The sequence below is a fragment of the Cyrtonyx montezumae genome, unplaced genomic scaffold, assembly GCF_038088225.1.
Source record: "Cyrtonyx montezumae isolate F1298 unplaced genomic scaffold, pur_monq_1.0 scaffold_2, whole genome shotgun sequence".
Lineage (NCBI taxonomy): Eukaryota > Metazoa > Chordata > Aves > Galliformes > Odontophoridae > Cyrtonyx > Cyrtonyx montezumae.
Genome location: NW_027071936.1, coordinates 57082783 through 57110357, shown reverse-complemented (window position 1 = coordinate 57110357; position 27575 = coordinate 57082783). Strand labels below are relative to the sequence as shown.

Here is a 27575-nt window from a genome sequence, read left to right as displayed (position 1 = left end):
CTAATAGTAGTTTTGTACTTCCTATTTTGAAGCTAACATTAAACATTTAAGAAGACTTTTTGATGTAGTAAATGCCATCATTTATTTCTATCTTAATTTTGTCTATCTGAAGCTGAGAATACATTTTTCTTTTTTTCCCCTATTTTTTTTTCCTTTTTCTGTGCAGGTTATTAAAAGAACCTATGGAATGAACAGCTGAGTCCACATGCAAAAATATAGAAAATATTTATTGAGCAGCTTTAAATTGGTGCATTTTTTTCATAAACTGTTTGCATAATACTTGAAGCTGCAAAATATTTGAACTTAAAATCAGAGATTTTTAAAATCTATAGCTTCAAGCTGGAATGATTTGATAATCAAATAGGGACCAGCGCATCATACACACTGAAAAAAGTATAAAGGAATTTACACTCACACACCAATCACACTGAAAAAACAAAAACAAGTGCAATTACTGGATGCTATGTGAACTGTTCTCTACCAAATAGTTTTCTTACAGTATTGAGACCTTTGTCTACATACTGCATGCTTTCAACAGACGTCTTTTGCATTTCACGCAGGTAACACAAAATCTCCTTTGTAGTATTCATATAAAAAATAGATGTGTTTGACAATAAATTCACTGTAGTAAATATCTGACAGGTTAAAAGGCTAAAAAAAAGAGAAAAAATCCAAAAACTGTTCTGAGTTTAAAACAAAGAGAAATTTACAGTTCCACCATGACAAAATTCGTATTAAATTCTTATTTTGGAAATTCAGAAGATATAGGGGTTGGAGAAAAGGCAAGATGGTAGATTGAACAAGGACATCCTTGATGTTGGTAGGAGCTGAATGGTAGAAGTGAATTTTTGAATGTTCCTGGAAAATTAAGGCAGTAACTTGTAAAGACAGCTCTGGGAGAATGGAAAATTGTGAGATGGACTGAAAGGCCAAGAAAACAGAATGCACTGTGTGCTGTCCTCAGTTACCTCTGCAGGAAGAAAGACTCAAAGATATGGGGGTGTAGATGAATATGATAAGCAGATAAGTATTTTGAAAGAAATATTTGGAAAAATTTTATCCTCACAAAAGCAATTTGACATTAGCCACCAGGAAGAAGAAATGGCACAATTACAACCAGCAGAGTTGGATATACACAGTCAAGGTGAACTGCAAGAAAAACTAGTGAAGCACAGATATTTTCGGAATGTAGAGGCAAGTTGACACTAATAGTAAAAGCACAATATTTAAAGATAACTTTCTTCTCAGAATTTTCTGGAAAATCTCTGTGTTAAAAAGGGCTGCGTAGAAAACTACAGAGACAGGTCTGCTCCCATGGACATGCTGAACTTGAATGCAAAAGTAGAGTGGAATTAGATGGTTATAGTAATACATCAGATAAGTTTCATACAATTGAGAAAAAATAACTTAAGGCAAAGAACAATCAAGGCAATGCAAATGAAGCTGAAGAACAAATTTGTAATATCAACTGAATATCACCTTGCTGGAGGTGCAGGATGTAGCTTCAGAAGAAGCCAGCTCTCTCGAATATTTTAGGCTCTGAAGTAAGATCAGAGATGAAAAATCACCAGCCAAAATCATCTATTTGCTGAAGTAGTTGAAGCACTTGGCAACATTAATTCAGTCAGATGTCGCAAACTGTGGAATATTTGAGGCTCTGAATAATTCTGTTTCCTGACACAAAGCACAACTAAAGTTAGAAATTTTCACAATGTTTTCTTCAAAAAGGAATAAGCATTCAAATAACGTGTTTTCAAATAGGGACTTTTCATGTTTTAGATAAAACTTTTTGGCAGTGTGATGACAGAAAGTGGAAAAAATAAATCTTTACTGCAGAAGGAAAAATTTTGTCTTTAATCTGAAGAGAGACCATAACAGTGTTAATCAGAGCTCTGGATAACCAAATCAGAAACAGATGATGTGACAGAAATTGGGAAGAGATTGGATTGACCTGGGGAAAAAGCACTCTTCTACCAGACATAGCTTTGCTCATAAACTCTTTGGAAAGTAAACTAGAAGCGTAAACACAAATGGTCACTCGGCATGTGACTGCAACACTAAGTGCTCTACAGAGATGGGAGGTGGACTTGTTACAAAGCAGAAAAGGTACGATCAGTTTTGTTTTATGAACTTTTATGTTTTTTGTACATTGTACTTCATATTACAGTTTCCACAATCAAACAAAAAAACAACCAACCAAACATTGGTTATAATAAAGTCTGATTTGAGTGAAATCTTCCATATGACATTCACAATATTTTTATCCTATCCTGAACTAACGGGTTTGTACTTCTGTAAATTTCTGGGTGTATCTTATCAGTCTTATTATCCACTGCATGTTGATACCAACTGTAAAACTGAGAAGAGGCTTAAGGTACTCAGGCCATGTGGGATGCCACACCTGGTTTTTACCTTCTGTACACAGATTTTAAGTCATCTCTCCCATATGTATGAGCAAATATGGAAACTGTGTATCTGATTTCTGAGATCAGATTGGTTTTATGCTTGAATACTAAGTACTTTTCAGGACAAAATGTGAGAAGTGTAGAGGCCTCCTGGATCATGGAGATAGAAATCAACTTTATAAATAGTATTTACTTTCGTTATATTTATTTCAGTGAATACAAGTACACCTAAGAATAACAAAATACAACGTGAATAGAAATCTATGCAACTACATTAAGTGTGAGTTTAATTCCTGCCTGATCTTTCTTTCAGTTTTTATCTGATGGTAAAATTGATTTCTGCAAGAGGTATCTCTAAGAAATTTTTTTTACAGTTCATCAGTTGGGTACTAGGCTGGGGCACAGCTGAAAATTGTATTAATTTGGCTCCTGGTGTAAACTGTTTACATGCAGAGCAATTGTGTCCATAATTACTATAAATTTCTTTTGTAGTAGTACACAGAGTTGCCCATTGTAGTAGAGAAAGGTCTTTATTCATCTTACAGATAATATTTACAGAGAAATCGTTAGTGTTTCAAGGAGCTCAAAGCAAAGATACTTATTCCATTTGTCAGGGAAAAAACGTTTATATTTATAGATCTTGGGAAACCATGTTCTCCGAGGAGACACTTAGGTTGGTAAGCCTAGAGGCGATGACAAAAGGATGTGAATTTGTTTTCTGTATGGATTTATACTTTGTCTTTCCATACCTCTAGCTTTTAAGTATCACAGTTTTTCAAAGGACTAGGGAGTCCCTGAATCATTTCAGGTCTAGGTCCTTATGTCACTGACATAAAACCGAAGAGTGATACAACAGGGCAAAATAACACCATTTTCTGTAATTCAACATATATATGAATAACTCATATGAAAACATGGGCAGCAGAAAACTATTTGTCATTTTTGCACTGATTTGGTGCTATTTTCTTCTCTTCAGTGACAAAAATAAATGTTACTTTTTCCTTTTTCTCCTTGGTGCAGCATTTGTTTAAAAAACAAAAACCACAGTATATGAAAGCAGACAATAAAACACACAAAAAATTAATTGCATTATTTTGTTAAGTAGCCCAAGAAGTGCTGTAGCTGTCTTACTATTACAGGTCCAATTTCAAATCAATAAAAACTGGTTCACAGAGTGAAAGCTGTGGCATTTCTCAGATATTATTTGTAGGACAACTCTTTACTGAAAACATTTTCTGAAAATGAAGGTGAACTATGGACAGAGGAACTTTTAGAGCCATTGCTGAAAGAAGCAAAGAAAATGAAATAAACAGACTTTGAAAGCTCAAGTTTTAAAGCTCTTATTAGGCATTAATCAACTGTCTTGAAATAATATAAATATCAAAGATTGATCCAAAATAATTTATTTTATAATAAAATTTTTCCATGTTATCAGCTGCTCTATTTAGTAGAAAATTATCCCCTTTTCAGAAGTTTGATACCTAATTCCTTCTTGTATCCAAATTACTTTGAGGCTAGTGAAATGAGACTCTCTTATAAATAATGTATGTTTTCAGAATTGTAGACTGTTAATTTGATCTTTAGAAGGGCTTAAACTCTTACTGCATACTCAGACTGCAATACATTGAGAACCTAAAAATATATTTTCATAATGGATCCTTCGTCTGCAAAATAATTTTGTTACTGTATTAAAATGCTCAATAATGAAGGATTTGATGTTCTGAATTTTAATATTAACATTGATACTTCTTGCATTTTTCAGGATTTAGAAGATGCAAGCATACCTGATGAGCAAGAAAACAGTGGTGGACAAGAGAGTTCGAAGCTCAGAATAAAAGAGCTGGAGAAATTGGAGCGAAAACTGAAACACACTTTAGAGGAATACATGGAGTCAGATTCTGTGCTAAGAAATAGGTAAATAAAACTTTTTTTTTTTGCATGTAGTGGATGTCAACAGATACATAAAAAACTAGCAAATAAGCTTGAAGGATCTTTAGAGTGTCTAATAAAATGTGTTTATAAGTGTTTTGCGTATCTGTCAGAATTGAAATATTCTATTCAAATTTTTATTTTTGCTATTTAAATCAGTTTTCTAGCCTGAGCTTACACAAGATATTTCACCTTAAATATTCATATGGTGTAAATTCTGCTTGCAGAATATATCACTTTTCTGTTAAGAGTTAATTTTGGAACAGGAAGATGCAGTTACATTTAAATTTAAAGTTCTGCGCTGCATAAAAATATAATAAAATTTAAAATATATTTTCTGAAAAAAGATGCATGTAGCTTAGTACATTAATGCTTAACATTACTGATGCTAACTAAGCATTAATTATGTAGTTGACTAGAATAAAAGCAAGCTTTTGGTGCCTAGCAATTGCACTATTCTTAACAAAGCTAGAGGCTTAAATAGATAATAAAATTTGAATTTCCTGACCATGAAAATCCTGTGACTGAATAGGTGTAGAGACCAGAGATGTGGCTATCTTTATGGTAAGCTGCTACTTTGTATGACACACAAACTTCAGTGAACATTATCTCAGTAAATGTCATTGTTTATAGTTGTCATATTAAATGTTCAGAGTGAGAATGTACATCAGCATTGTCTTTTGTATCTCTGATAGTCTCCAGTGAAACTTGCAAACCCTAGTAGACTCTTTATGATAGTGTTAATTAGTAATAATCAAATAAGTGTTACTATCTTATTGTCTAGAAAAAAAAAAGGAAAATAAAAATAAATTGATGTATTGCTGATGACAACTTATCCATTTGGACTATGTTGTTCACTCAGCAAAGACCTTCATTCTCAATATAACAGGATGAAAGAGCTGGAGCAGTCACAAAAAGCACTTCTTGGGATGATTGATCAACTAAACATGAAGATGCACCGTTTTGAAAATGCAAATGTGCGGGTTAAAGGGAAACTGCGAGATGTTTGGGTGGAGTTGCTGAACTTGGTAAGGAGGATATTGTTTCAGATGACCTAGTTTAAGTTCTCTTTAAGGTAGTAGTTCACAAGTCAATCTCCTCTCCAGTGTCCTGTCTGTTTTTAGGCAATATATCATCTCAGACTTTCATTGTTATTTTTTTCTTTGTAAAACCAGAGGAATCAGAACTACTTTCTTCTGTGCCTTGCTTTCTATTTCTCTAATTGTTTTGACACCACTGACATTATTTCTGCCATTGAACTTTGGGATATATGCTTCCAAGTTAACACATTCCTTTTCCATATGTCAGCCTATATTCTTCTGGCCTCAAATTAAATCATTTTTTTTCATTCCCCACCATACAGTGTACAGCAGCACAACACAACCATGACAGTCTGTTTTCTGTACAAAATGTAGCAGCTCAGCTGCAGGGAATACAGCAGTGTCTCATTGCCTCAGTCTTGGTTAAATGTTGCCATAATGACGGTGTGATACTGGTAGCTCTACACAAGGGCAGCATGTGAATCGCAGAAGCATTCTCCACCTTCCATTGACCTCTTTCACCTCTGTATGTCTCTGTTCAAGCACAGTTTGATGCCAACCATTATACTAAAGTCTGTCTGAAACTGATTCAAAAGGCATCTGTTCCTTTCTTCTTTTACCAATGGGTTCATAAAAGAAGCTGACAGATGACAGGTATGAGGAAGGGCAAAGGGCAAAAAACTTGGTCTCATAAAAGTGTGTGTTCTCTTTTATTCAACAGAACTATGGCTTCTCTGTCTGTAACATCTCAGTGCCACACCAATATCAGTATACAGTATTTTTTAGAGCTGCTTGTATGCATTTAAGTTCAAAGTTTCTTTTGATTTAATCTTGTTTTAATCTTGTGGAACATGCAAAAGAAAGTGAGTGTTTTTTGGTTTGGGGGTGTTTTGTTTTGTTTTTCCTACTTGTTATTCCTGAGTTTTCAGGGGAGAAAAGGGGTAGAATTATTGCAAAATTAAGAAAAAAGGTAAGAGAAGATTAGAGTTGATATTGTCATTAACTGTAAAAATCACCAAAATTTTAGGTTGAAAACCAAGAGAAGTCAGAGAAGAAACAAAAGGAGAAATTACGTTGGCTTCAGGAGCAGCTGAAGACAAAAGAAAATGAAGTAAAAAGCCAATGTGAGTATTTTGAGCACTACAAACAAAGGCAGAAGCAACAGACAGTAGCACTGAGAAAAAGGGAATGTTACCTTCGGGGTGAGGTGTTTAGACTGGAAAAGCAAGTGCTAGATCTCAGTGCCCATGTTGCTCTTTTGACATGTGAGTTAGGAGAGGGAACAGCACACTGTCTCCAGAAGAAGCTGGAATCATTATCCAAAGGCATTCAGGGCAATAAGCATTCTAATATGCAACTCACAGAATTGAAAAACTGTATTGCAAATGTGGAGCGTGACATGAAAAGTCACTGTGAGTCATTTCAGCAAAATCTGAAGTTCTTAAGGGATAAAGAGGAGGACAATAGAAGAGAAAGAGCAGACCTGCTGACTCAGCTCCAGTGCTCCCAGGACATTGAAGAGTTTCTCAGGAGAAGACTGGAAGAATCTTGTCATCGTGTTTATGATCTGAAAATATCTGAAATCAAACTACAGCAACAAATAAACAAGCTTTTGGATGAAAACAAGGCTTTAAAATATCAAGCTAAGGTAATGTTAAAAAAGAAGGAAGAAAAGGACTCACAGCTTACAAGACTAGAAAGTACAGACAACAGTGCTGTCCTGGTAAGTGAAAGTAAGGCTAAGTACAATATATTTTTATCTTCATATGAGCCCAGATTACACTGTTCATTAAGTGTGCAATGGAGATGTAACCCTGAGGCTTTTTCCTTCCTATATTTGTTTCTTTCATTTCTATTGATGTATTAGAAGTTCAGAGTCTAATTCACACTAACTGGAATCAGCAGCTGGAGTTTCAATGCATCACCGCTTTTATTAGATATATATTGAAGGCACTTCACAAACCTTGTTTCCTTAAGATTTCAAGTGATTTGCCCAAGGCAAAAGGTCTCTGTTGGCACCACAAGTAGAACTCAGAAGAACCTCTAAGACATCTGTCTCATGGACATGATTCAGATGAAGAGTGCATGTATGGTTGGGTGAGTATTCACATCTTATTCATGCCTGGATGCTGAAGGAAAAAAGCAAGCTGAGAAAAAGTCTTGCTCATGAGATTTTCTGGATAATGGAGCACAAGAGAAGATAGATACCATATTCAAGTCTATAAGTGAGTTGAGATATTCAGTGGTTTGCAGCTCCCCAGCATTGTGATGTGCTCTGAATACACTGAATAGGATTTCTTTGCTTCAAGCAGTTCACTTCAGCACTGCCTGGGAAAGCTCTGCCTATGCTGTAAAATATGACATTCAGCTTCTGCCAGTTCATTTTGCTGACAAAGAGTAATTTCATGGAGGGGACACAAACAAGGTTTTATTATTTATTTACTGGGACAGAGGGTATTTTTATTCTGAGGATTTGTTAAATAAAGTGAAATCAGTTCAGCTTCACGCTCAGCTACGCATTCAGATTGTGAACTGATATTCCTAGAACTCTCCTGATATCTGCAGTTAACTGAGAGGTAATGAACATGAACAAAACATCTTTAGTATATGAGGACAAATATACGGTGAGTACTCTCAGAACTGCTAGAAGTAGAGAGGACTCTCTGTCCATAAAAGCTTAAGGAAATCAAGATGAAATTTTTCACTTGAATACATCTATACAGTCACAGAGATTTAGTACCATTTCTTACTATTTAATCCCAACTAAATGAGGGAAAGAATGTTAAGATCCTTCTGCAGAAACTGGCAGCATGTGTGACCTCTGTGAAGAGCTCACAAGTTGTGTTGCCACTTTTCTCCTTAGCTGCCCTGGATTAGCAGAAGGACTTGCAGCTGTTCATATTTTTACACTTAGCCTGAACCTCTGCCAGAGGTACTTTACCTAGTGAGTTCACTTTTTGTTAGGAATGAAGGTTTGAAAACATCCCAAGGTATGTTTGGAGGGATTTGCACTGTGTTGTACACAGGTACCACAACCAAGTGCTCTGTGAGGAAACTGCCCAGATAAAATCAGGAGGGGTGGTGACTTTCAGAGACAGAGAATAAGTAGTGAAGAATTACTTCAAAAAAACTGAGGGGGAAAATAAATATTGAGTTGAAGGTGTGAGTTGAAGGTTTCTTTTCCAGTTATTAATGTATAGTTGTTTTGTATTATGAATCTAATGAGTTACCTGCTCTTATAGTATTAATGAGCACACCAAGGTATATGTTAAGCCAATGTATTTGGTTCTGATTCACAGTAGGTTGTGTTCCTTGTTGTGTTTTATAGCGTCAGCAGCATCAAACCTTGCGCACTGCCAGTTGTGTTTTTTTTCGTTTTCAGTACTGCGACAGATTCACCTGGATTTTTCCAGTAGAAAATTGTGCCTTCAAATAGTCAGGAACAAAAAAATCAATTTCTGTGCTGAAAGGAGGAGGGAGACCTCTGGTGTTATACTGTAAAACTGAAGAGGACTTTTTCCCTTCAACTCATATTTTAGTTGGACTCAATAGAATTTCCTGATCTCATTAAACTGGTCTTGTAGTATTCAAGCCAAAATAGCTACGAAAAAATCCTATTTAAACTCATCTTACTCTATCACCATCTATAAAAATGAGGAGTTATATGCATAACAGGAAAAAAATCTAATGCTGTTACTTTTCTGGAAATTTTCTGATACACCAGTTTTCACTTAGAGAGTGAATGGTACCATATGCCTGTTCTGCAGTCAGGAAAAAAAGTATTTTGTGTAAACAGGCTCATCAGTCCCATTTGAAATACAAGAAGTCTGAGATTCCTCAGTAAAAAATGTGTCAAATGACAAGCTCATCAATACTTGAAAACTAGCCTCTGTTCATTAATGCATTATTGGAACTAATTGTGTGTTTTGTTCTGATGCTGTGGAAGTGAACTGATTTTCATGAAGGAGTATAGTCACATAAATATAATAAGAAAATTGACTTTCCAGAATCGCTGCCAGCAGTGTTCTAACTGCAGCTTATGCCTGAATGAAAAATGCTCAAAAAACTATCTAGTACCAAATACCTGTGTCTTTATTTATCAGAGAATTTCTAGATGTGCACATTAGGTGTCTGTTCAAGATCTTGGTGAAGGAAAGTTAAGAAATACCAAGCAACACTCTTTTCTACAACTCTCTGCTGAGAGTCAAAGGTTTGATTTCATGCTGTGATGTTCCTGGCACTTAGAGATTGTATCTTTCCCATCTTCCATATAACAGTCTTCTGCCAAGGCCCCCATATTAATAAGAGGAAACAGAGGCAAACGTGCATGAAAAGAATGAGTGTGTTTCAAGGAATTAACATTAGCTTCATTATCTCCGAGGAAAAAAATAGAAGAAATCTGAAATTATCGTGGTTTCCACATAAATCATGCCACACAGACAAGATATAATAGTGCACAATAATGAAAGACATGGCTTGGGTTGAAATCAAAATTGCTCTCATTGGTTATTGAGAAGAAAAGCAAGTGGTATTTGCAGACTCATTTTGAACTCACTGCTTTTTCCATCTGCGTGTAACTATAAAGCTGCAGATCAGTCCTATTTGACTGAGTCTTACTTCAGCTGACATTTGATACAAAGCAGTCTGGGAGGACAAAAATGACTGTTGGCCTGGTTTCTGTGCTGTAACTGGTCTGGCTACAGCCTCAATTATGTTTTTTTTTTGTCGTTGTTGTTGAAGAAATCAAACCTGATTATTCTATTCACTGAAAATAAGCATGGCACATTTGAAACATGATCTGCAGTGTACCAGACATTATGGGTATCTGTTTTGCACCAGAAATTGTCCTAGCATTCAAATACAATCAGATACTGAAGATAGATGCTGAGAAGAGAATATAAATTTTGTAATTAAATTTCTGGCTGAAGATAGCTTTTTTTTTTCCATATAACTATTCTACTTTTTCTGAAGAGCTGTTACAATACAGATGCATTTATCTTTGCAGCCTGAACAGTGTTGGGCACAGAACTCACTCTTTCCCTTCATTAATGGCATATAAACTAGACTCTGCCCTGCTGGCATTCTGTGCTCCAACATGTTGTGCATGCTTATTACTCAGATATTCTTCCTTAAGTAGCTGTAGTCTTAAGAAAGCATGAAGGCAAAGTCTAACAATCACATTTACTGGTTAATACTGGAATGAGAAATAACATCAACTAGTAGCAATTATGATGAAATAATTGGTCTTTTGAATGTTAATAGAAAATAGCAGAGGAAAGTTATGTGCCTGTGTGCTTTCATATTAGGAATGGTGTATTTATAATCTGTTTTTTATTTTCTTCCCCCTTTTCCCATTAAGAATAGAGACCTAGACAAGAAAAATGTTCAAAACCAGAAAAAGAGAGCCATGCCAGATCAATGGAGAGGCAGAGCTGCTCAAACTCAAGTTGTGCTGCTACGTGCTGTGGAGCATGGTATGAAAATTAGCTGCAATTTTTTATTTCATTTTTGTGCAGCAAAAATGAAGATTACTTCTTTCATGTGCTGTGCATGACTTAGAAGGTAAAACACCTCCAAAAATCTACTCATCTGGAAACAGTATCTTGAGAATGTGGAGGAATAACTAGTCAATTATATGACATGTGGATTTAGATGTGAGTTTTCTCAACAAATCCTGCAACTGCCAAGAGGCAAAAGAGCTGAGAAATTAGACAATACTTCTCAAGTTTAGACTGAAGTACAGTGTTTGGGAGTACTGTGCAGCTGACAGATGAATTTTTTAGACTAAACATTACATGAAAGGTCTGATCTTGGCGAATTGTATCGAGTTAATTTTCCAGCTAAAATTAATGTGAACTTTATGACCAATTTCAGTTCATGCAAATTCAAACCTACACCAAATATTTTAACCCTTAGGTTTAACCTTTGGGTTTAACACGTAAGTTATCCTCTGTAATGAGATGTATTTTTCAGAACTGGAATTTTTAGAACTGGAGGAGGGGAACAATCTACAAATTTACCATAATTTAGAGCTTAATCTTTGCTTATGAGTTATGTTTTCTTGCTTAATGTCATGCTTGTCTGTGCATCACTCGTGGTTTACCTTACTGCTAGAGAAGATAGTTTGGGGCATAGTCTTCCTAAAATGCCTTCCATTCAAAACATCTGGTCAGAAATGTTGGGGTTTGTATTTCATGTAACTGTCTGTGAGCGTCATTACACTTACCCAGTGCTTTACAATAACAGAAACACCAGGATACAGCTGTGATGGGGCTAAGCAGACAAAAAAGCTACCAGAAGAACCTCTACCAGTTTTGGAACACAATTCCAGCGCCTTTACAAATGCTGCTGAAGAACTTGGTTTAGCTGAGATCAGTCTGGTTAGAAACTTTTGCTATTCTTGTTATCTTTGTGAGCACAGTGAATCTGTGAATTTTGAGTTGAAAAGAAGCATTTGTGTATTTAAAGGTGAATATAAAAACATTTGAAATCCTATCTAGAAAAGGTGCTACTCAAGGTGAATAATTCTATTTTCTATATTTATATAGAATATATTTATTTATTTTCTATATTTATATAGAATATAATTATATTCTATTTTTCTATAATTCTAATTTCTCTAAGTAAGTGATTGAGTATTTGCACCTTCTTATTTTTAACTTTATTATATTTCAAATCTTTAAATTATTTAAAAACTTTGTGACATTTTTCTCATTTGTCCATAATTAAATATTATTTCTACTGGTTTATATATATTTTTTTCAGTTTGAAACACATCTCTTTTACAATTACCAGGTCACCCTAGGTACTAAAAGTACAGGTGCTTCAGAAGGCAGTTTCACTTTGTTTAGATGTACCTCAAACTATCGTGCAGCAAGACTGCTTCCACCTTGCTCTGAAAAATTAACTAATGATGAAACAAGCAAAGGAAACAAAGATGAAGAATATTTTCCTTTCTTGAAAGAACAAGTTATACGTCTACCAGCAAAAATGTTACCTGTTTCTGTGGTTGAAGATTTGATGAAGAACAAATCCAACATCATCTTGTTAAAACCTGGAAGCTACAAGACAGAAGCTGTCACAACAGTGGAGAATGTGAGTAGTTTGGATTTCAGTGGGGCAAATACCAGTCTTTGCTTGGATGGCCTGTATGTTGTTACAGAACATTTTTCTGATAAAGCTCCTGCAGTTCTTTGTGGAAAAATGCCTTGCTGTGTGATGGAAAATTTTTTATCCTGTCTTGAAAAATGTAGAGTGGAAAAACATCAGCAAAATAAATTAATTTTACCAAAAAGCATAAGTAAAAATGAAAGTGTTTATGATAAAAAATATCACAAAAGAATCTTTGGAATGAGAGTTAAAGGAGAAGAAATACAGAATGAGAAAGCCCAAGTAAAACAGGTTAGCTGTGTTTTGGAGGAATATTCTAATGTTTTCAATAAAAGTGATTTGGTAAAGCCTGAGAAGCAAGGAATTGAAGCCAAACAAGGTAGTCCACAAGGTGTCCACAGAATTTCTGTTGACGTGGAAGACTTCCAGATGCATTTCAGAGGAAATCCTGAACAAGTGGATAAACAAGGAAGTCTCTCAGAAATCTGCATCTCTGATGTGATGAGGGTGTGCAAAGATGGAGACATGATGAGAATGGGAGAGGAAGAGAAGAAACCTCAATCACCAACTCACCAAGTAAACCATCCAATAAATATCGGACTGGAAGAAAATAAAGTCCAATTCCTGAAACTGTGTGAATCAAAAGAGAAGAATTTCTCATGTCAAGACATAGCTGCTGAAAACATGCAATATTCATACCCTCAGAAATGTTTTTGGTCAGAGGAAGAGAGTTATCCACTAAACATATTGTCTCCAATGCAGAAAAGATCAGTGTGCTTAAGCAAAGAGTTCCTGCCAGATAATAATTTTTCTGAGTATTTCTGTCACCTGTCACCACTGGCAGTGGTTCGTGAGCATAATATGAAAACATATACACTGGAAAAATTAGTGGCAATATGTTCATGGAGGATATTTCTACTGATTCAAGAGAAAGAAAATTATGTTAAAAAGGTCTGTATATTACAGGAGGAGAACGAGAGATGGATTCAGAAGATGTGTGCACTGGAGGAGTACATGAATGCATATTTTCAATACATTTTAGAAGTTGATGAAGATAATTTTTTTCAAAATTTACTTAATGAGAATGAAATTTTTGGTAAATGTTATAACATATCCAAAGGAAATGCCAAGAGCCCAGGAACAATTTTTACTGAAACCATCTCTAAGAATCTCTCTTACATTGAAGAGAAAAGTAGGAATTTGGGGAATGACTCATTAACAATTGAATCAAATAAACTCCACGTGAATGTTTTACCTCTAGATGGAAAGAAAATTAGATATTTCCAGCTGCTTTCTGACTTGAAAGAAGAAAGGAGTAGATACTTCAAAGAAATAGCTAAATTATTACAAGACAAAGAAATCTATATAGCAAAATATAATGAATTAACACAAGAGAGAGAGGGAAACTTAAAAAAAATATCTCTTCTAGAAGGCGAAAAAGAAAATTTATTGAGAAATTTGGCAGAAATAAAATGTGAACAAGATAAATACCAGGCCTTGGTCTCAGAACTTCAGGAGTACAAAACTAGCTATTATCAAACTATTTCTGATTTACAGGAAGAAAAACGGGTCCTGATAAGAGCTATAGAGCAAATTAAAAAAGAAAATGGAGAAAGACTGGATGTGATTCAGAAAGCAAATGCAGACTTTGTTTTAGAAAATAACAAACTGAAAGAATTGCTGTATTCTTTGGGTTTCACCTATGAAGATCTGAGAAAAGAAAAAAGTTTGGGAACAAAGGAAAAGATAGTACAAATAAGAGAAGAAAATAAAACTCAACAGTACGGAGTTAAGCCAATGGAAGTTGAAACAGCATGTAGTGTAACTCAGACTGAAGAAAAAGGAAGAGACCTTTCCAGCTATTTCCACAGCAAAGAGGTAAATATTAAAAACAATAAATGTTATCAATCAAGATCTTTTAAAGAAAGGAGGAAATACAAAAATGTTTATTTTTTTTTATTCTGATATATGTGTGTATATATATATATATTTAACTGTTCTGGTTTTTGGTAAATGTTCTTGTAACAGCAGAATTATTACACTGTTAAGAATAATCAACAGGAAAAGATTTATCTCTAATATTCTGATTTTATGCAAATATTTGTTGTAATTCAGATAAAAGGAAACTGTATTTTTCAGAAAAAAATATGTGAACCCTTATGTATGGGTGGGAAGTGCCATCATGTCTTTCTGTTTCTGCACTTGTTCTAGGGCAACGGGTCTGAAAGCTACAGTGAGATGAAAGAACTAGTGGAAAGGACAAAAGAAGAATTAAAATTACAGAAGAAGGAATTAGAAAAATCAAAAAAAGAGGTAACCTCCTTTCTAATGCAGTTCTTTTTTAAAATTATTTATTTATTTATTTATTTCATGGATGCTTTTTCTTCCAGTGCTTCATGTTTTCACTAAACAGGGAGTCTCTGATCTGCATAACCAAGATCTTTCTGCTAAGTGATGAATTGCATAGATATTTGGGTTTGGCCAGAATTTTAGGTGAAGCTGCATTCCTTCAGCACACTTTGATAGAAACTGAGGACTTACTGAAGATGCGCCAAACAAAATACCTTCTGTAGCCAACTGTAGCTTCCCTCCCCCTCATTAGGAAAGAAGCACTGAAGATTATGGCAAAGCTGAATTCTGAATAATTTTTGAAGACGAGGAAAGGTGGCATAAAACCTGAGTCTGACAAGTGGTTTTGATATACCACGTGATGCTGCAAAGCACTCTGCCTCTTCTCTTGACATCTATGTAATAGCAGCCATCTTTATGGGAACTCTTTTTTGAATGGAGAGCTAATTCTGTGCCTATGTACAGCAAATCTGTGGTTTTAATACCAACAGAAGAAGCTAAGCTTTCTGTGTTGTGCCTTTCCTAACACATTAGCTTTGAAATTCCTACTTTTATGTCACAGTCTTCGTGTCCTGTTTATCTTAATGGAATGTATGCTTTACGGCAAGCTTGCATTAATGGGTCTGTTTCACACAGTAGCAAGCTTCATGCAGACTGTCTGTGGAAAAACATCAGCAATGACAAATGTTAAACCGAGTATGTAAAGAAGCAGTATATTGTGGATGTACGAAATGGCTGTCCTTTGATATCTACTGTATAAAACCTCTGTGATTTCAGATGAGGCAACTGCAGTGCAGGGGTGGATTGGGATGAACAGTGGCTTGACAGGGACAGACTCCAGACCTTGGAGTTTACGTGCAAAAATATGATTTGACTCTTATTAATTTTTTAAAAGTCTGATGAATTTGGTCTCTCCTAATCCTTTTGTGTTAAAACAACTTATTTTGTTAATTTAAAGGAATGAAAAACCTTTGATTTCAAAAGTAAGAAGAAATAATGAGATAAAGACCTTGCTGTCAGTCATCTATTGAATGTGTTTGTTTCAAAATGAGTTAATGTGTATAAGTAGGGAAAATGAATCTCAGAAGTAATATAAGGTAAATGTGCAGGTTTTTATTTTCTCTGCTACATTTTTCATTTTTGACATTTTTTATGATTTTTTATTTTATTTTATTTATTTTTTATTTACCACTAACTGATAAAATTTCATGCTTCTTTTTGCTCTGATGGCTTTCTGGCTGTTTTATTTTAAACTTCATTATGAGTACTCAAGGTAGCTTTAAATTTAGAAATCAGCTTAAAAATTTAATCTCCTCATAACATCATGTGATTTAAGGTTCTCACCAATTTCTGGTTATAGGATGATAGTATATGGTAAAATGTAATGTATTTAAATAAAATAACAGCAATTTAAAACTTGGAGAATTATGTTCAAGTCCATGTTTGTAAGCCAGTATTGAGAATCAATGCTACAGTAACTATGCTCAGTAATTTTGCTTTTTAACCTCACTATTAGGCTCAGAAATGGTACAGGGAACTTGGCTTTGCTGAAACAAGATATGAAGGAATCAAGACTCATTTGACACAGGTTCTCTCAGAGTTAGACCGTCTTAAACAAGAAGCTGGAGACAAAGCTCTTGGAAAGCAGCATTGCACATTAATGGTATGTATGTAAATGGAATGGACAAAAGCCCTATACCTTTGGACAGGATGTTTTTGGTGTTGAGATATCTGTTATTGTTATTGGCAATAGATTTGATGTAAGTATAGAGGCAATGCAGATTAAACTTAAAAGTGAGGAGATGTCATGCAAGGCAGACCACCTCTATTACTGGATGCTCCAGTGTTTGGGTTCTGTGTGGGCATTTTAGATGTCTCAAATTTCAGAATTCTCTCTGTCTAAACAGAATAATTCTCTTACACATGGATTTTCAGGTGAATTAATGAGATCACCCATAGCTGAACGTGTTAGCAGTGTTGATTGACTTGGCTCTTACTTTGTCTAATTTTAATCTTTGTTGTAAGATTGATATCAAGTTTTTAAATACACACATATCCTAGGGCCAAAGTTGCAGTGTAGGTACATCAGAGAGATTAGTTTATCCTTCAGTTACAATATCTGATGGATCAACTAATTATCTATATGACTTAACTTTGTTATGTCTTAACCAAGGGATGTAGGTCTTAAGGGTAAAATTAAGAAAATATCAATAGAGATAGAAATACTGATACTAAATCATATTTTAAGAAAGATTGAATCTTTTTGTCACTTTCATTTAAAATAAACTTTTTAATGAACATCAGCCTGTTGGTGTGAAATCTGTAACATATGATCTAAGCTTTTCTGTGCCTTTGGCGCAGGCAATATATCTCAGTTTCTGGTAGGACTTCTTGTTTCTCTGGTATTGCTAACAGGGAAAGCATCATTTACCAAAAGATTATTTGGGGAAAATTTCTAGGCTTCTCCGTCTTTCTGAACCATACTATAGTAGTAGAAGCTGGGAGAACTATGTGGGTGAGCATGGAGGAAGCAGAGTATTACTTGCAACTTTGGAAATGAATACAATATTGTTTGGATGTACACTAAATAAGTTAAGTTTTGGGCTTAGTCATCCTTCAGTTATTTCCAAGTTTCTGGGTTCGTCGCCGTCTTGGATCTTGAACAACACTTACTCTAAACTGGGACATCATTACATTAAATAATTTTTGTGTACTTGTTTGTTCTTTGAAAATAGAGAAAACTGCTGGCACGCCAGCAAAATGCAGAAGGAAGGAGGTAACCATTCTCTGCCTTTAACTTTCAAGCATTTTTTTTCCAACTTATTTTTCCATTTAGCATTTTCAATCAGGGAGTGTTTCCATTTCTTATTTAACATGCTTTTTTGTGGAGAGGAGATGAGAAAAAAAAAAAACTGGTCTAATCAACTTTGATTTGTCCAACAATCACTATTGTTCTTTACTCTTAACACAAGAGGGAGCCAAGAAGTTTGATAAAAAGCAAGCACAAATGACAAGAATGTTGTGCATAGAACTTTTGCTTGATGAGGAAGAGTATGAAAATATCATATTCATGGTTTTCCCTGTGTCCAATAATGAATGATGAATTTGTCACTTCAATTTTCTGTTTTCTATGAAATGATACCTTTAATATCTTCGAGTCACCGAAGGTGTCCAAGTTGGAAAAATGCTCCCAAATCCAGGGAGAATAACACTGTGCTGTTGTGCACAATAGCTGAACATTAGCTCTTCTTTCAGCTGTTTTGGTGTTAATATCCATGCATCCTGACTGTGTTATAAGACAGTTTATGGTCTTATTACAGATCTGACTAGGATTTTAAGCATAATCTCAGAAATGCTCGATCTCTTTAGGCTTGCATATATAACATGACAAGAAAGCTTGAATTCACAATAGCACAGACAATATTCGCAAGACTTTCTTCACTCTTAGATCTTCCTCATTCTCAGACTATCAGTTCAATCTGATGGTATCGCTTCTGAAGCTGACCTAATGATGCTGACTGCAAGACTAAAGCAGTCACTAATCCGTTCAATCTAACTGCGTGAAATTGGAACAAAAAAGAGAATGGGGGAGGAGGAAATAAATTCAAAAGTTCTTCCTTCCACTTCTTCTGTACCATTATCATTACATTTGAATGTAACTAATAATTTATTTTTTAATTGTTTTTGAAATTTGTTCTTAAAATCAGATTAGTTTTATTAATTATCTTCCAAAATACAAAGGTAACTGAAAACATGCCATTTCCTCTCTGAGATAAACACATGTGAAAACCAAGGGATGTATTATATAGCAGTTAGAGCAGGAGACTTGGAACTTTAAATTCTATCCTTACTAACTGTGTGACCTCAGGTTAGTCACTTAATCTGCCTGTGCCCCAGTTTGCCCAAGTATGAAATGATTATAATGCAGTACTTATCTCGGAGGAACTTAGTGATATCCCAGTCCTATACCTATTTTCAGAAAGAATCAAGAACTCCTTGATCATAAACAATTTTAAGATTGTTGCTAAGTATTAGTGCTCCTATGTTCATAAAGACTTGAAATCATACATTTTGTATTAGCTTAGAAAAAAATGAGGTAAAAGATAGGTACATTATTCTAAAGCATGATTGAGAATATTTTCTACATCTAATCTGAAATGCTGTGTGTTTGTTCTCTAGCCGATGGACACCATGAAAGATACCCAGGAAGTGGAGGAAAATAGAATATCCAATAAGAGATTACAGCAGCAAGTACTGACCTTGAAAGCCCAGCTCAGGGACCAGACTGCGTTACAAAATCAGTTCCACGACTTGAAAGATAAAGTAGAACTACTTCAGGCTCAGCTATGTGAAAAGGTATAAGCAAGCTGATGTCTGTGTGCTTGAATGGGTGGACTGATGTGAGCTCAGACTTCATAGGTTCATAAGGTTGGAAAGGACCTACAAGATCATCTAGTCCAACCATCCTCCTATCACTATCCCTACCCAACTACTAAATCAAATCCCTTAGCACCTCATCTAAACGCTTCTTGAACTTCAGATTATACTTCTCTCTTCCCAAAAGAACAAACCAAAATAATATATGTATATATTTTCCAGGGAATGGGTCAGGAGATAATTAAATGGTTTACAGGCACACAAACCCCTTACTTCAAAGAAATAGGAAAAGATGTAAACTCCCTGGGTGGTCAACATTATGGAAAGATGATAGTCTCTATATAATAAAACTTGCCATCAGTCTCTTCTGTAATCCCCATATCATAATGCAAGAAAAGTACTGAGTTTTCTTACAGAGCTACCTCCTTGGCTTACTTTGACAGAATTTTTAACATTCCCAGCTCTCTTGTTGCAACAGAATTTTGTAGCTTCTCTTTGATCCAGCAGTTAGGGTTACATATTAAGAGATTCAATCGTATCTGTGGTGTAGTTATGTTGATTTTTTTTTTCATTGGCATTATTCCATTGAAAGCCTCCATGTGCATGCAGGTCTACTTACAGTAAGAGATTTTAGATCTGCACATTGTATTTCAGCAGGCACACCAAAGCAGGTACACTCATTAACACTTGCAGAGCTGCTGCCTCAAGTTCAAACTGCTGTCAGCATGACTACAATTGCTGATCTCTTAGGTGATCTCTGAGGAATCAACAGATTCTTTTCCTTAGATTTATTTTCTATTTCTTTGGAACCATTTTTTTAATGGATGATTGTTCCAATGTGAACCAAATTGGAATTGTCCATTGTTCTGTGAAACAACTAATAAACAGAGTTTTCTCAGTTGTGCCCTGCAGAGAGCACATAGAATGTGCTTCTCCTCTGCCCTTCCTCTGAAATACAGGAGACAAAGAATTTTCTTCTTCCTACAGAGTGTGAATTTCGTCCTCCTTCCACCACAGTAAATTCACCACCTTGTTATCTGCTGTGATTTACTTTAAAGAACAGTGCATGGAGAACTAGTAGTCTCTTTCAGGAGTAGATAAGGCTGCTACTTAACAGAATAGTGCTGGTAAAATGAATTTGTTTTATAGTGTCTGCTGCCTGTATTGATGGACGATGCATATCAGATGGTGGGTGAGTAAAGGATGAGATGTGCTATTCACATAAGTGAGCAGCTCCTAATTATTCTGTTGCATCAGCAAAGTGTTTTGTACCGTGCCTCATCAAGAATTTAGTGTCAACAGTGAAGAAACCTACTGCCAGCATTTTATTTGTTCCCTCAGTGCTGCTGTAATGTAAGGGCGTCTCTCTGTCCTATCCACTGTGTTCCTCCCTAAGTCCATAATTTATTGGCTGAAGACTGGGTGACTTCTTTCAGCATAATTAAGTTCTTATAAAGGGAATATATATATATATATTTATATTTTTTTAATGTACATCATGCATTTACTTCAGGCTTTATAGAAATACAAATAACCAAATAAAATGAATCCAAAGGAATCTGTACTTTTATTTTCATTTTTTTGCCAAATAATACTGTATTCATTTATAATAGAAAGAGATTTTACCTGAAAGAAAATTATACATTTTCTGTATTATCAGAAAGCAGGTTGCTCATTAATAGCAGACATTTTTATCATGAAGTACAGATCAGGTTATCTGCCTCACTTCAGAGTAGGGGAAATGTATCTATCATTTCAGAGTAGAAAATTGTTGACATTTACTTTTGAAAGCCTGCCATGGAATGCATGTGCTGGAAATCTCCCTGTGTTTCTTTTGTTCTACAACATAACATAAATAAGGAAGGGGAAAACTTTTCCCCAAAAGAGTATTTTGGAGGATTCAGAGATCAAATGGGAGTATGAATGCATAATAAATGATACCAAGCCTTTAATGTGATGCTGCTTTGAAGAAATAACCTCAGTGAGGCAGGGTTCAGTTTAAAAGCATCCGAAAGCACTTGGTAATACATGAGTCCAACATCAATGCTAAGGCTTATCATTATAAAAACAACTCCTTACATTACTGCAGGGTGTTTGTGATGCAAGGTTACACTATGACACGAAGCGTATGCTTCAGAAGTTGAGACTAAAACAAATATCCAAAACCTATTGCAATATTTTTAAGTGACTACTGAAAATGTTAATATGGTATATTTTTTAAACTTTCAGACAAAAGAAGACCAGAAGAGAAAGTCTGAAGTAATGTTGACACTAGCTCCTCTAAAGGTAATATATATTCTGGAAGGCTGATGCAAAGGGATATCCCCATGTTTACAGACTTACTCTAGTTTTCAGCATATTGTAGCTGTTCTCTGTGTGTGCTTGCTTTCTGCTGTTCCTCCTAACTTAGCTGTTTGCTCCTGCACTTTGGGTGAGGGTTAGCTGATATTATAGCTTGCAAAAGTGAGTTTTCAGAGATGGAAAATTGAACGCCTCCCTCCAGCTAATCTGTGTGTACATATTGCTGTTGCAGGGTGCAAAAGCACCTGAAAGGCCTGGAAGTATAGGACTGCAGTGTACAAGTTTGGGTCAAAATATGTGGAATTTCAAGAGACATGAAATATAATCTTGTGATCTAAACAGGGAATGAAATCACTGTGTGTATGTTCATGCTGCATAGGCTAAGTTGGCTTGTCTGACCAGAAAATGCCAGGAAAGGAATAGCTTCATTACCAGGATGTATGGCGAGTTTCACCGTCGTGGATTTAACAACTCCATATTTGATGAAGAGGTGAAAAGCTTGGTAAATGACATTGTCTTGGAAGAGTACACAGCCACTTTTACAGCAACATGTAATCAAGAGGTAAGTGTCTGCATGTCCTTGCAGGATCCTCTAGTTTCAGTTGCTGTAATGTCAGTGATTTTTTTGTGAAATGTTTCCTGCAAGGGTTTCAAGTCACGTCCCAGCACTGTCTTACCTAAGCTCAGACTGAGAATGAATGTTTTATGCAACAAGAGTTAATAACTTTTCTGTCAGAAATGCAGACAATACTTCACTGCCTTCAGGTATTTTTCTCAGACATTGCTGTGATGAATGAGCGTATAGTAAAGCATATTTACTCTGTCTCCCTGGATGTCTGATTATCACAAAACTAAACAGATCTTAACAGGATAGCATTAGACTGAATCTGTGTCTGGATCGCTAATGAGTTTATTTGGGATGTAGGAGCTCCCAGTTCAATTGCTTGCTTCAGCAGGCATTTAGCTATTCACCAAGTGGAGCATACATCCCTACACATAATATCCAGCACTGTAGCAGCCAGAGGTTCCACCAGGACTTGGGGACATGGGGATTCACACCTGGTTTCAGAATCTTGCAAAGGACAGCCTGGCTCTTGCTGAGCAGTATGATGTTAAGCTTCAGACCATTCTGGGTCCAGATGTTTCAGTTGGCTGTGGAAAGTAATTCCCTATGTAAGAGAGGAAAACCTTCTTGCCAAGGCAGATTTGTGCGTTCCCGTAAAAAATAAATAAATAAATAGGCATTTATGAATAAGTTTTCCTATGGAAAACATTTTAGGGAGAAAATATCCAATTGGCACTACTATATATATGCTAGTAGTTGCAATCACAAAGAGAAGGGAATGTTTCATATTCAGAATTTTGTGGTGACTTCTGCAGACGTGTTAAACTGAACTGACCTTTCATCTTTGAGAGTTATGTTTTTCATTTCAACTCTAATTCTTGCTGATGTTCACATCTAAGGTTTCCAGCTTGTACTGCCATAAAACTCCTTTGGAAGTTCATTCTTTTTCCTCTCCTGAGATTTTAACTTCTAAATCTTTCCTAACACTTGAATGGTTCTGGAAAAAAGTTGGTGGATGTTTTTTTTTTTTTCTTTTTCTTTCTTGATGTAAAGATTTGCACTTGGGTTTATTCAGTTTTGGATCCAGTGACAAACAGAAGTCTGCAACATACTGCCAGCAGAATTGCTTGCTTTAGCTTAACAATGGGTTTTGACTGAAAGTTTGCAAGGACTATGATGGGCTGATCCAAGAGCCCTTTGAAGGACTCTGCATTCAACTCAGTGTTATGTATGTGGTTCTCAGAAAAATATTCTTCTAAAATTATTTATTTAATTTGTTATAACCAACTATGTAAGTAGGTGAAGATAGGATCGTTCTGTCCTAGCTGTGTAAGGATGGTGTGGCTTCAGTAGAGGACATATGAGTGTCAACATGTTACTCATGGCTAAATATAAAAAAATGTATTCAGCCCTTTTCTTATTCAGGATTCTATTTAAATGTTGATTTTTTTTTTCAATTCAAAGGAAAGGACTCGTCTTTTTTCGCTGAAGTAGGATTAATTAATAGACATTATTAACACTTACTGTTTCTCTGCTCTTCTCAGTGGAAAGCACATACGGCAGCTTTCATCAACTGATAGTAGATATTTGTACGTACTGGACAGGTAACAAAGAAGACTACGACTGGAGTTTGCTATAGCTGACAAGCTTGGAGTGGAAAGGAAGAGATGATGTTTCAGATAACTAATAATAGAAAATGTGAAATAGAAACCTCCATTTTTTTCTGAATTTTTGTCTACTTGTTTAAGAAACAGACTTAACTTGTTTTACATCCTACTTGGGGCTGTCACCATGCTGCTTTTGATATATTAGAGAACCACACGGAGGAGCAAGAGAGTCTGACTTGCCCTTCTCATGAGCTCACCCCAGACTGTGCAGCTGTGCAGTATTTTCAGGCATTTTATCTCTCTTTTAGGGTGCGTGTGGAGAAACAGGAGTGTGTTCAATTCTTTCCCATAAATGTCTGAACCAGCCAGTCCTGGTTTTATGTCAACAGCCTCCATTCAGATGACTAATGGTCATAATGGATAATGCTGCTGTACTCAGTCACTTCAGTTTCTCTTGTACAGGAAGCCTTTGACTTGATGATGTATTTTATATATTCTTTCCATAGTGGATCCAAAACCACTGTGGCTATTTGCCCCCTTTTTTCAGATCCAAAAGGGAATTTGTTCAAAGAACATAAGGATAAATGGCAGTGGCTTTTATTACTTTTCATGGAGCCATCTTAAACCTCATGTATGGAAAGCTCCAGGCATAGAATGTGTCCAGTGCAGTGACTTATGTGTTTTACAGAATATAAATAAATGTGCAAAACAGTGCAGCCTAATCATCCTTCATATCAGGGTTTTTTTTTCAGAGGTACTTTTCAGCAGAACAATGCTTTTTTCTTTATATATATGTATATTCTCCCAGTATATTTATTTGCAAGAAAGCACTTACTGCTTTTAGGTGAATCATATTTGAAAGAAACAGGCCTGTGATAATATTCCCTTATGCTCTCCATAGAAAAATTTGTGCATGAGTGTTGTGATTAGAAGGTTTTCTGACATGGAGGGCAAGCTACAATCCACATTTTCTGCTTGTACTTCACATGGTTACATCTGTGGTAGTTACTCTGCTTCTTTCCACAGTTAGTGAAGAGAAAGAGGTACTGACAGTTACCCTGCCCATTTTATCTGCTTAGATGTGAAGAGAGGTGTCTAAGTGACTTTCTGTTGTAACAATGGTCAGGAGAAGATGTCCTTTGTCCAGCCAAGTCCCACCCTTTAAAGCAGTGGACTCTGGTGTTTCAGTCTTTTGAGGATCAAGCTGATCTAGACCAAACAACCTTTCAGACAAAGTTTTCCTGTGGCTTCCTTTTCTGATGTTATGGAAAATGTGGCCAGAGTTGATTGGAATTCCAAGCAGAAGAAAGAGCCAAAATGATGGTTGTCATTTAGTCATTTTGTTATAGAAGGGTGGAGTTTATTGCAGAGATGTTATTTTTGACCCTCAAAAACATTTAAAAATAATGAAGGATATAAATATAGATTTAGAAACTGATAAGGGCAGCCTGTCCTTTCCAGTGAAATAACTGATAAAGTTGTTCAATAATTATGTAAATGTCTGTTTGTAAAGAGGGAATCCCAAGAATTTGTAGTGGCTGAGGTACACACTCAAGGTTAGCATTATTTTAAAGTAAAATTTGGTCTGGCTGACAAAAATTCAGATCTGTTTTCGGACAGCATACATAATAGAGATGTTTTAGCAGTGGTTTTTGTGCAAATAGAGTGTAACAGTAAATACATGTAGAATAACAGCCATGATTAAAATAAATAAAGTAACTTTGAAACTAACTCTATTTCTATTAAGATAAAATGTTCAGTTAAAATTATACAGAGTAACTCAAACTGTATTCTGTCGTGAATGTGACACCAGTGTAACTTATGTTTGTAATGTGAGAAAGGGTAGTATTTATTTTGTTGTTTTAAAAGTGATCCTTTCAAGAACTTGAAGGGTAAATTTACACTTTGCCATGTCTGGGGGAATGTCACAATACTTTCATTTTTTTCCCAGCTGTGATTATCTGTGGAAATATTAAAGGAAAAGAAAAAAAAAGCAAAAACAAAGTAAAATAAAATTAATAATGTAAATAGTTAAGTGTGATAATTAGCTAATCAAAGAAATTCACACATAGACATTGAGACAAAAGCTGCAATTTCTGTGTTCATAAGTATAACGCTTGCCTACATCCATAATGTTAGAGAAGATGTGATTTTTAGGGTTTCACAAAGCCTTACAAAATGCTAAAGATGAACCTTTTTGAGAGAATCATACCAGCTTTCATATACGGACCTTTCTGTGAATGCTTGGTCAGTGTGGTGACAGTTCCACTCATCAGAGTTTGCATTAACTCATAACCCACATTTCTGCTGATTCTGCTGCATCAGCTGCAGGAGATTTCAGTAATCCTGGAATTTAAGTTTGTGAGTTGAATATTTGAGGAAAATAGAAGACTTCAAAAAGATTATTTTTTTCTAGCAATGGAATATATGATTGTCACAGCTTTGATATGGTTGTGTTTTTCCTGGTAACTCTCCTGGTAACAGTAGCAGCAATCCTGACTACTGAAGAGGACAGTGATTTGCCTTTGCATGGGTCATTGGACTCCAGAACTTGTGCCTCTCCTGCTGAGCCTCATCTATCACTAGGGATGCCTCTAACTGTGCTTCCTGTAGTGAGGAAGTTCTCATTGAATAATTTTAAATCCAATCTCTTCATGCCTCAGAACATGTCAGGGCTGCCTTTTGTACTCCCTCCACTACTTTCAGGCAGCCAGCACTGTTTGTGAGTGTTGGTGACAGTCACTGCCTTCATAACTTTGGTTAGAAATCAAGGATTTCTGGAGATGCTTCTTTGGCTTCAGTGTTTACAAATAAAAGCTTTTGCTTTCCAACTGTCTGTGGCATTGATGCTAGGATATGATTGGGTGTTATTGCTACCCTGCCTAAATAAATGCAGGTCACAGACTATCTGTATAATCACCATAGAGAGAAAGCAAGTCCTAGTCTAGGGAGGAGCAGCAATCTAAATTATGTGCCCAGAGTTGGTCCATGTGAATGGTCCTTCAGTTCCTTGATGTTGTCCTGTTCCCTCACCTGTTGCTCAGCCTGAAGTAAAAGAAACAGGTGGCAGCTACTGAGGAGTTGTTGTCATCTCAGCTGGCAAAACAAATTGCTTTTGGTGCTTTAATGGGATTGATGGTTGGAATTCAGTGTTGGTTCCCTCCTCTTATGGTTAGGAGACAAGAATGTAATGTGCAGTGGGATCAAAGTCAGTGTCCATCACTTATGTTTGTCATTCACACTCTATTATGTGGTGTGTCCTGGGGAAGGCTATGACCTGTAATACATCAGATCTAGAGATGGGTGGTGCAGTTCGTACTCCTGACTCGATGGACTGCTTACCAGTGCATTGTTGTACTTGAGAACAGGACACATACTCTAGGGAACCTACGAGACAAATGTGTTCTTTTGTAAGCAACAAAGTGGGGGACAAGAGTGATGAGCTTTCTCAGATCAGGCTAGCTTGTATCCCGGAAGTATTTAGGGTCACCTCCAAGGCTATAGGACCAAACAGCATCACTGGCATGTGTGCACTCTGACCCTGGTGTTGGAGCTGCTCTTGAACTGCTTGCAAGTTGCACATTACACATAAAGATCCATGGTTATCACTTCTGCAAGATGGTGAAACTTTTCTCGTTGGCAATGGCAGCAGCCCACGCACTGTATATTCTCCTTTATATTGTCATAGTATTTTAATTTGGTGGATCCGCTTACCAATAAATGATAATCACATTTGGGGGGATCACTTCAAAACAATTTTATGCCATTATAACAATACAATACTCCACTTTTTTTTTTTTTTTTGAATGGACACAAGTGATGTAATTAATGCTCATTAAAGATGTAGAGAGGAAAAACGATGCTTTTTTAAGTAAAATGTGTTTTATCTAAA

General features: G+C 35.8%; 2 protein-coding genes across 11 annotated transcripts in view; both read left to right on the top strand.

The window, feature by feature from the left end:
• JAKMIP1 (janus kinase and microtubule interacting protein 1) overlaps window positions 1-649 on the top strand; it is an 88688-nt gene extending 88039 nt beyond the window's left edge. For all 10 annotated transcript variants that reach the window (XM_065735801.1, XM_065735807.1, XM_065735806.1 and 7 more), the window contains one exon: window positions 167-649. In XM_065735801.1, coding sequence (XP_065591873.1) covers window positions 167-199 — 33 coding nt within the window. In that variant the 3' untranslated portion in view covers window positions 200-649. The remainder of the gene's footprint in view (window positions 1-166) is intronic.
• A 114-nt stretch (window positions 650-763) lies between these two features.
• The window catches only part of CUNH4orf50 (chromosome unknown C4orf50 homolog), a 40168-nt gene continuing 13356 nt past the window's right edge, over window positions 764-27575 (top strand). The window contains exons 1-12 of the mRNA XM_065735790.1: window positions 764-2106; window positions 4168-4319; window positions 5224-5362; window positions 6402-7097; window positions 10734-10848; window positions 11621-11754; window positions 12140-14362; window positions 14696-14797; window positions 16350-16496; window positions 19013-19189; window positions 21440-21496; window positions 21891-22073. Coding sequence (XP_065591862.1) covers window positions 4291-4319; window positions 5224-5362; window positions 6402-7097; window positions 10734-10848; window positions 11621-11754; window positions 12140-14362; window positions 14696-14797; window positions 16350-16496; window positions 19013-19189; window positions 21440-21496; window positions 21891-22073 — 4002 coding nt within the window. The 5' untranslated portion in view covers window positions 764-2106; window positions 4168-4290. The remainder of the gene's footprint in view (window positions 2107-4167; window positions 4320-5223; window positions 5363-6401; window positions 7098-10733; window positions 10849-11620; window positions 11755-12139; window positions 14363-14695; window positions 14798-16349; window positions 16497-19012; window positions 19190-21439; window positions 21497-21890; window positions 22074-27575) is intronic.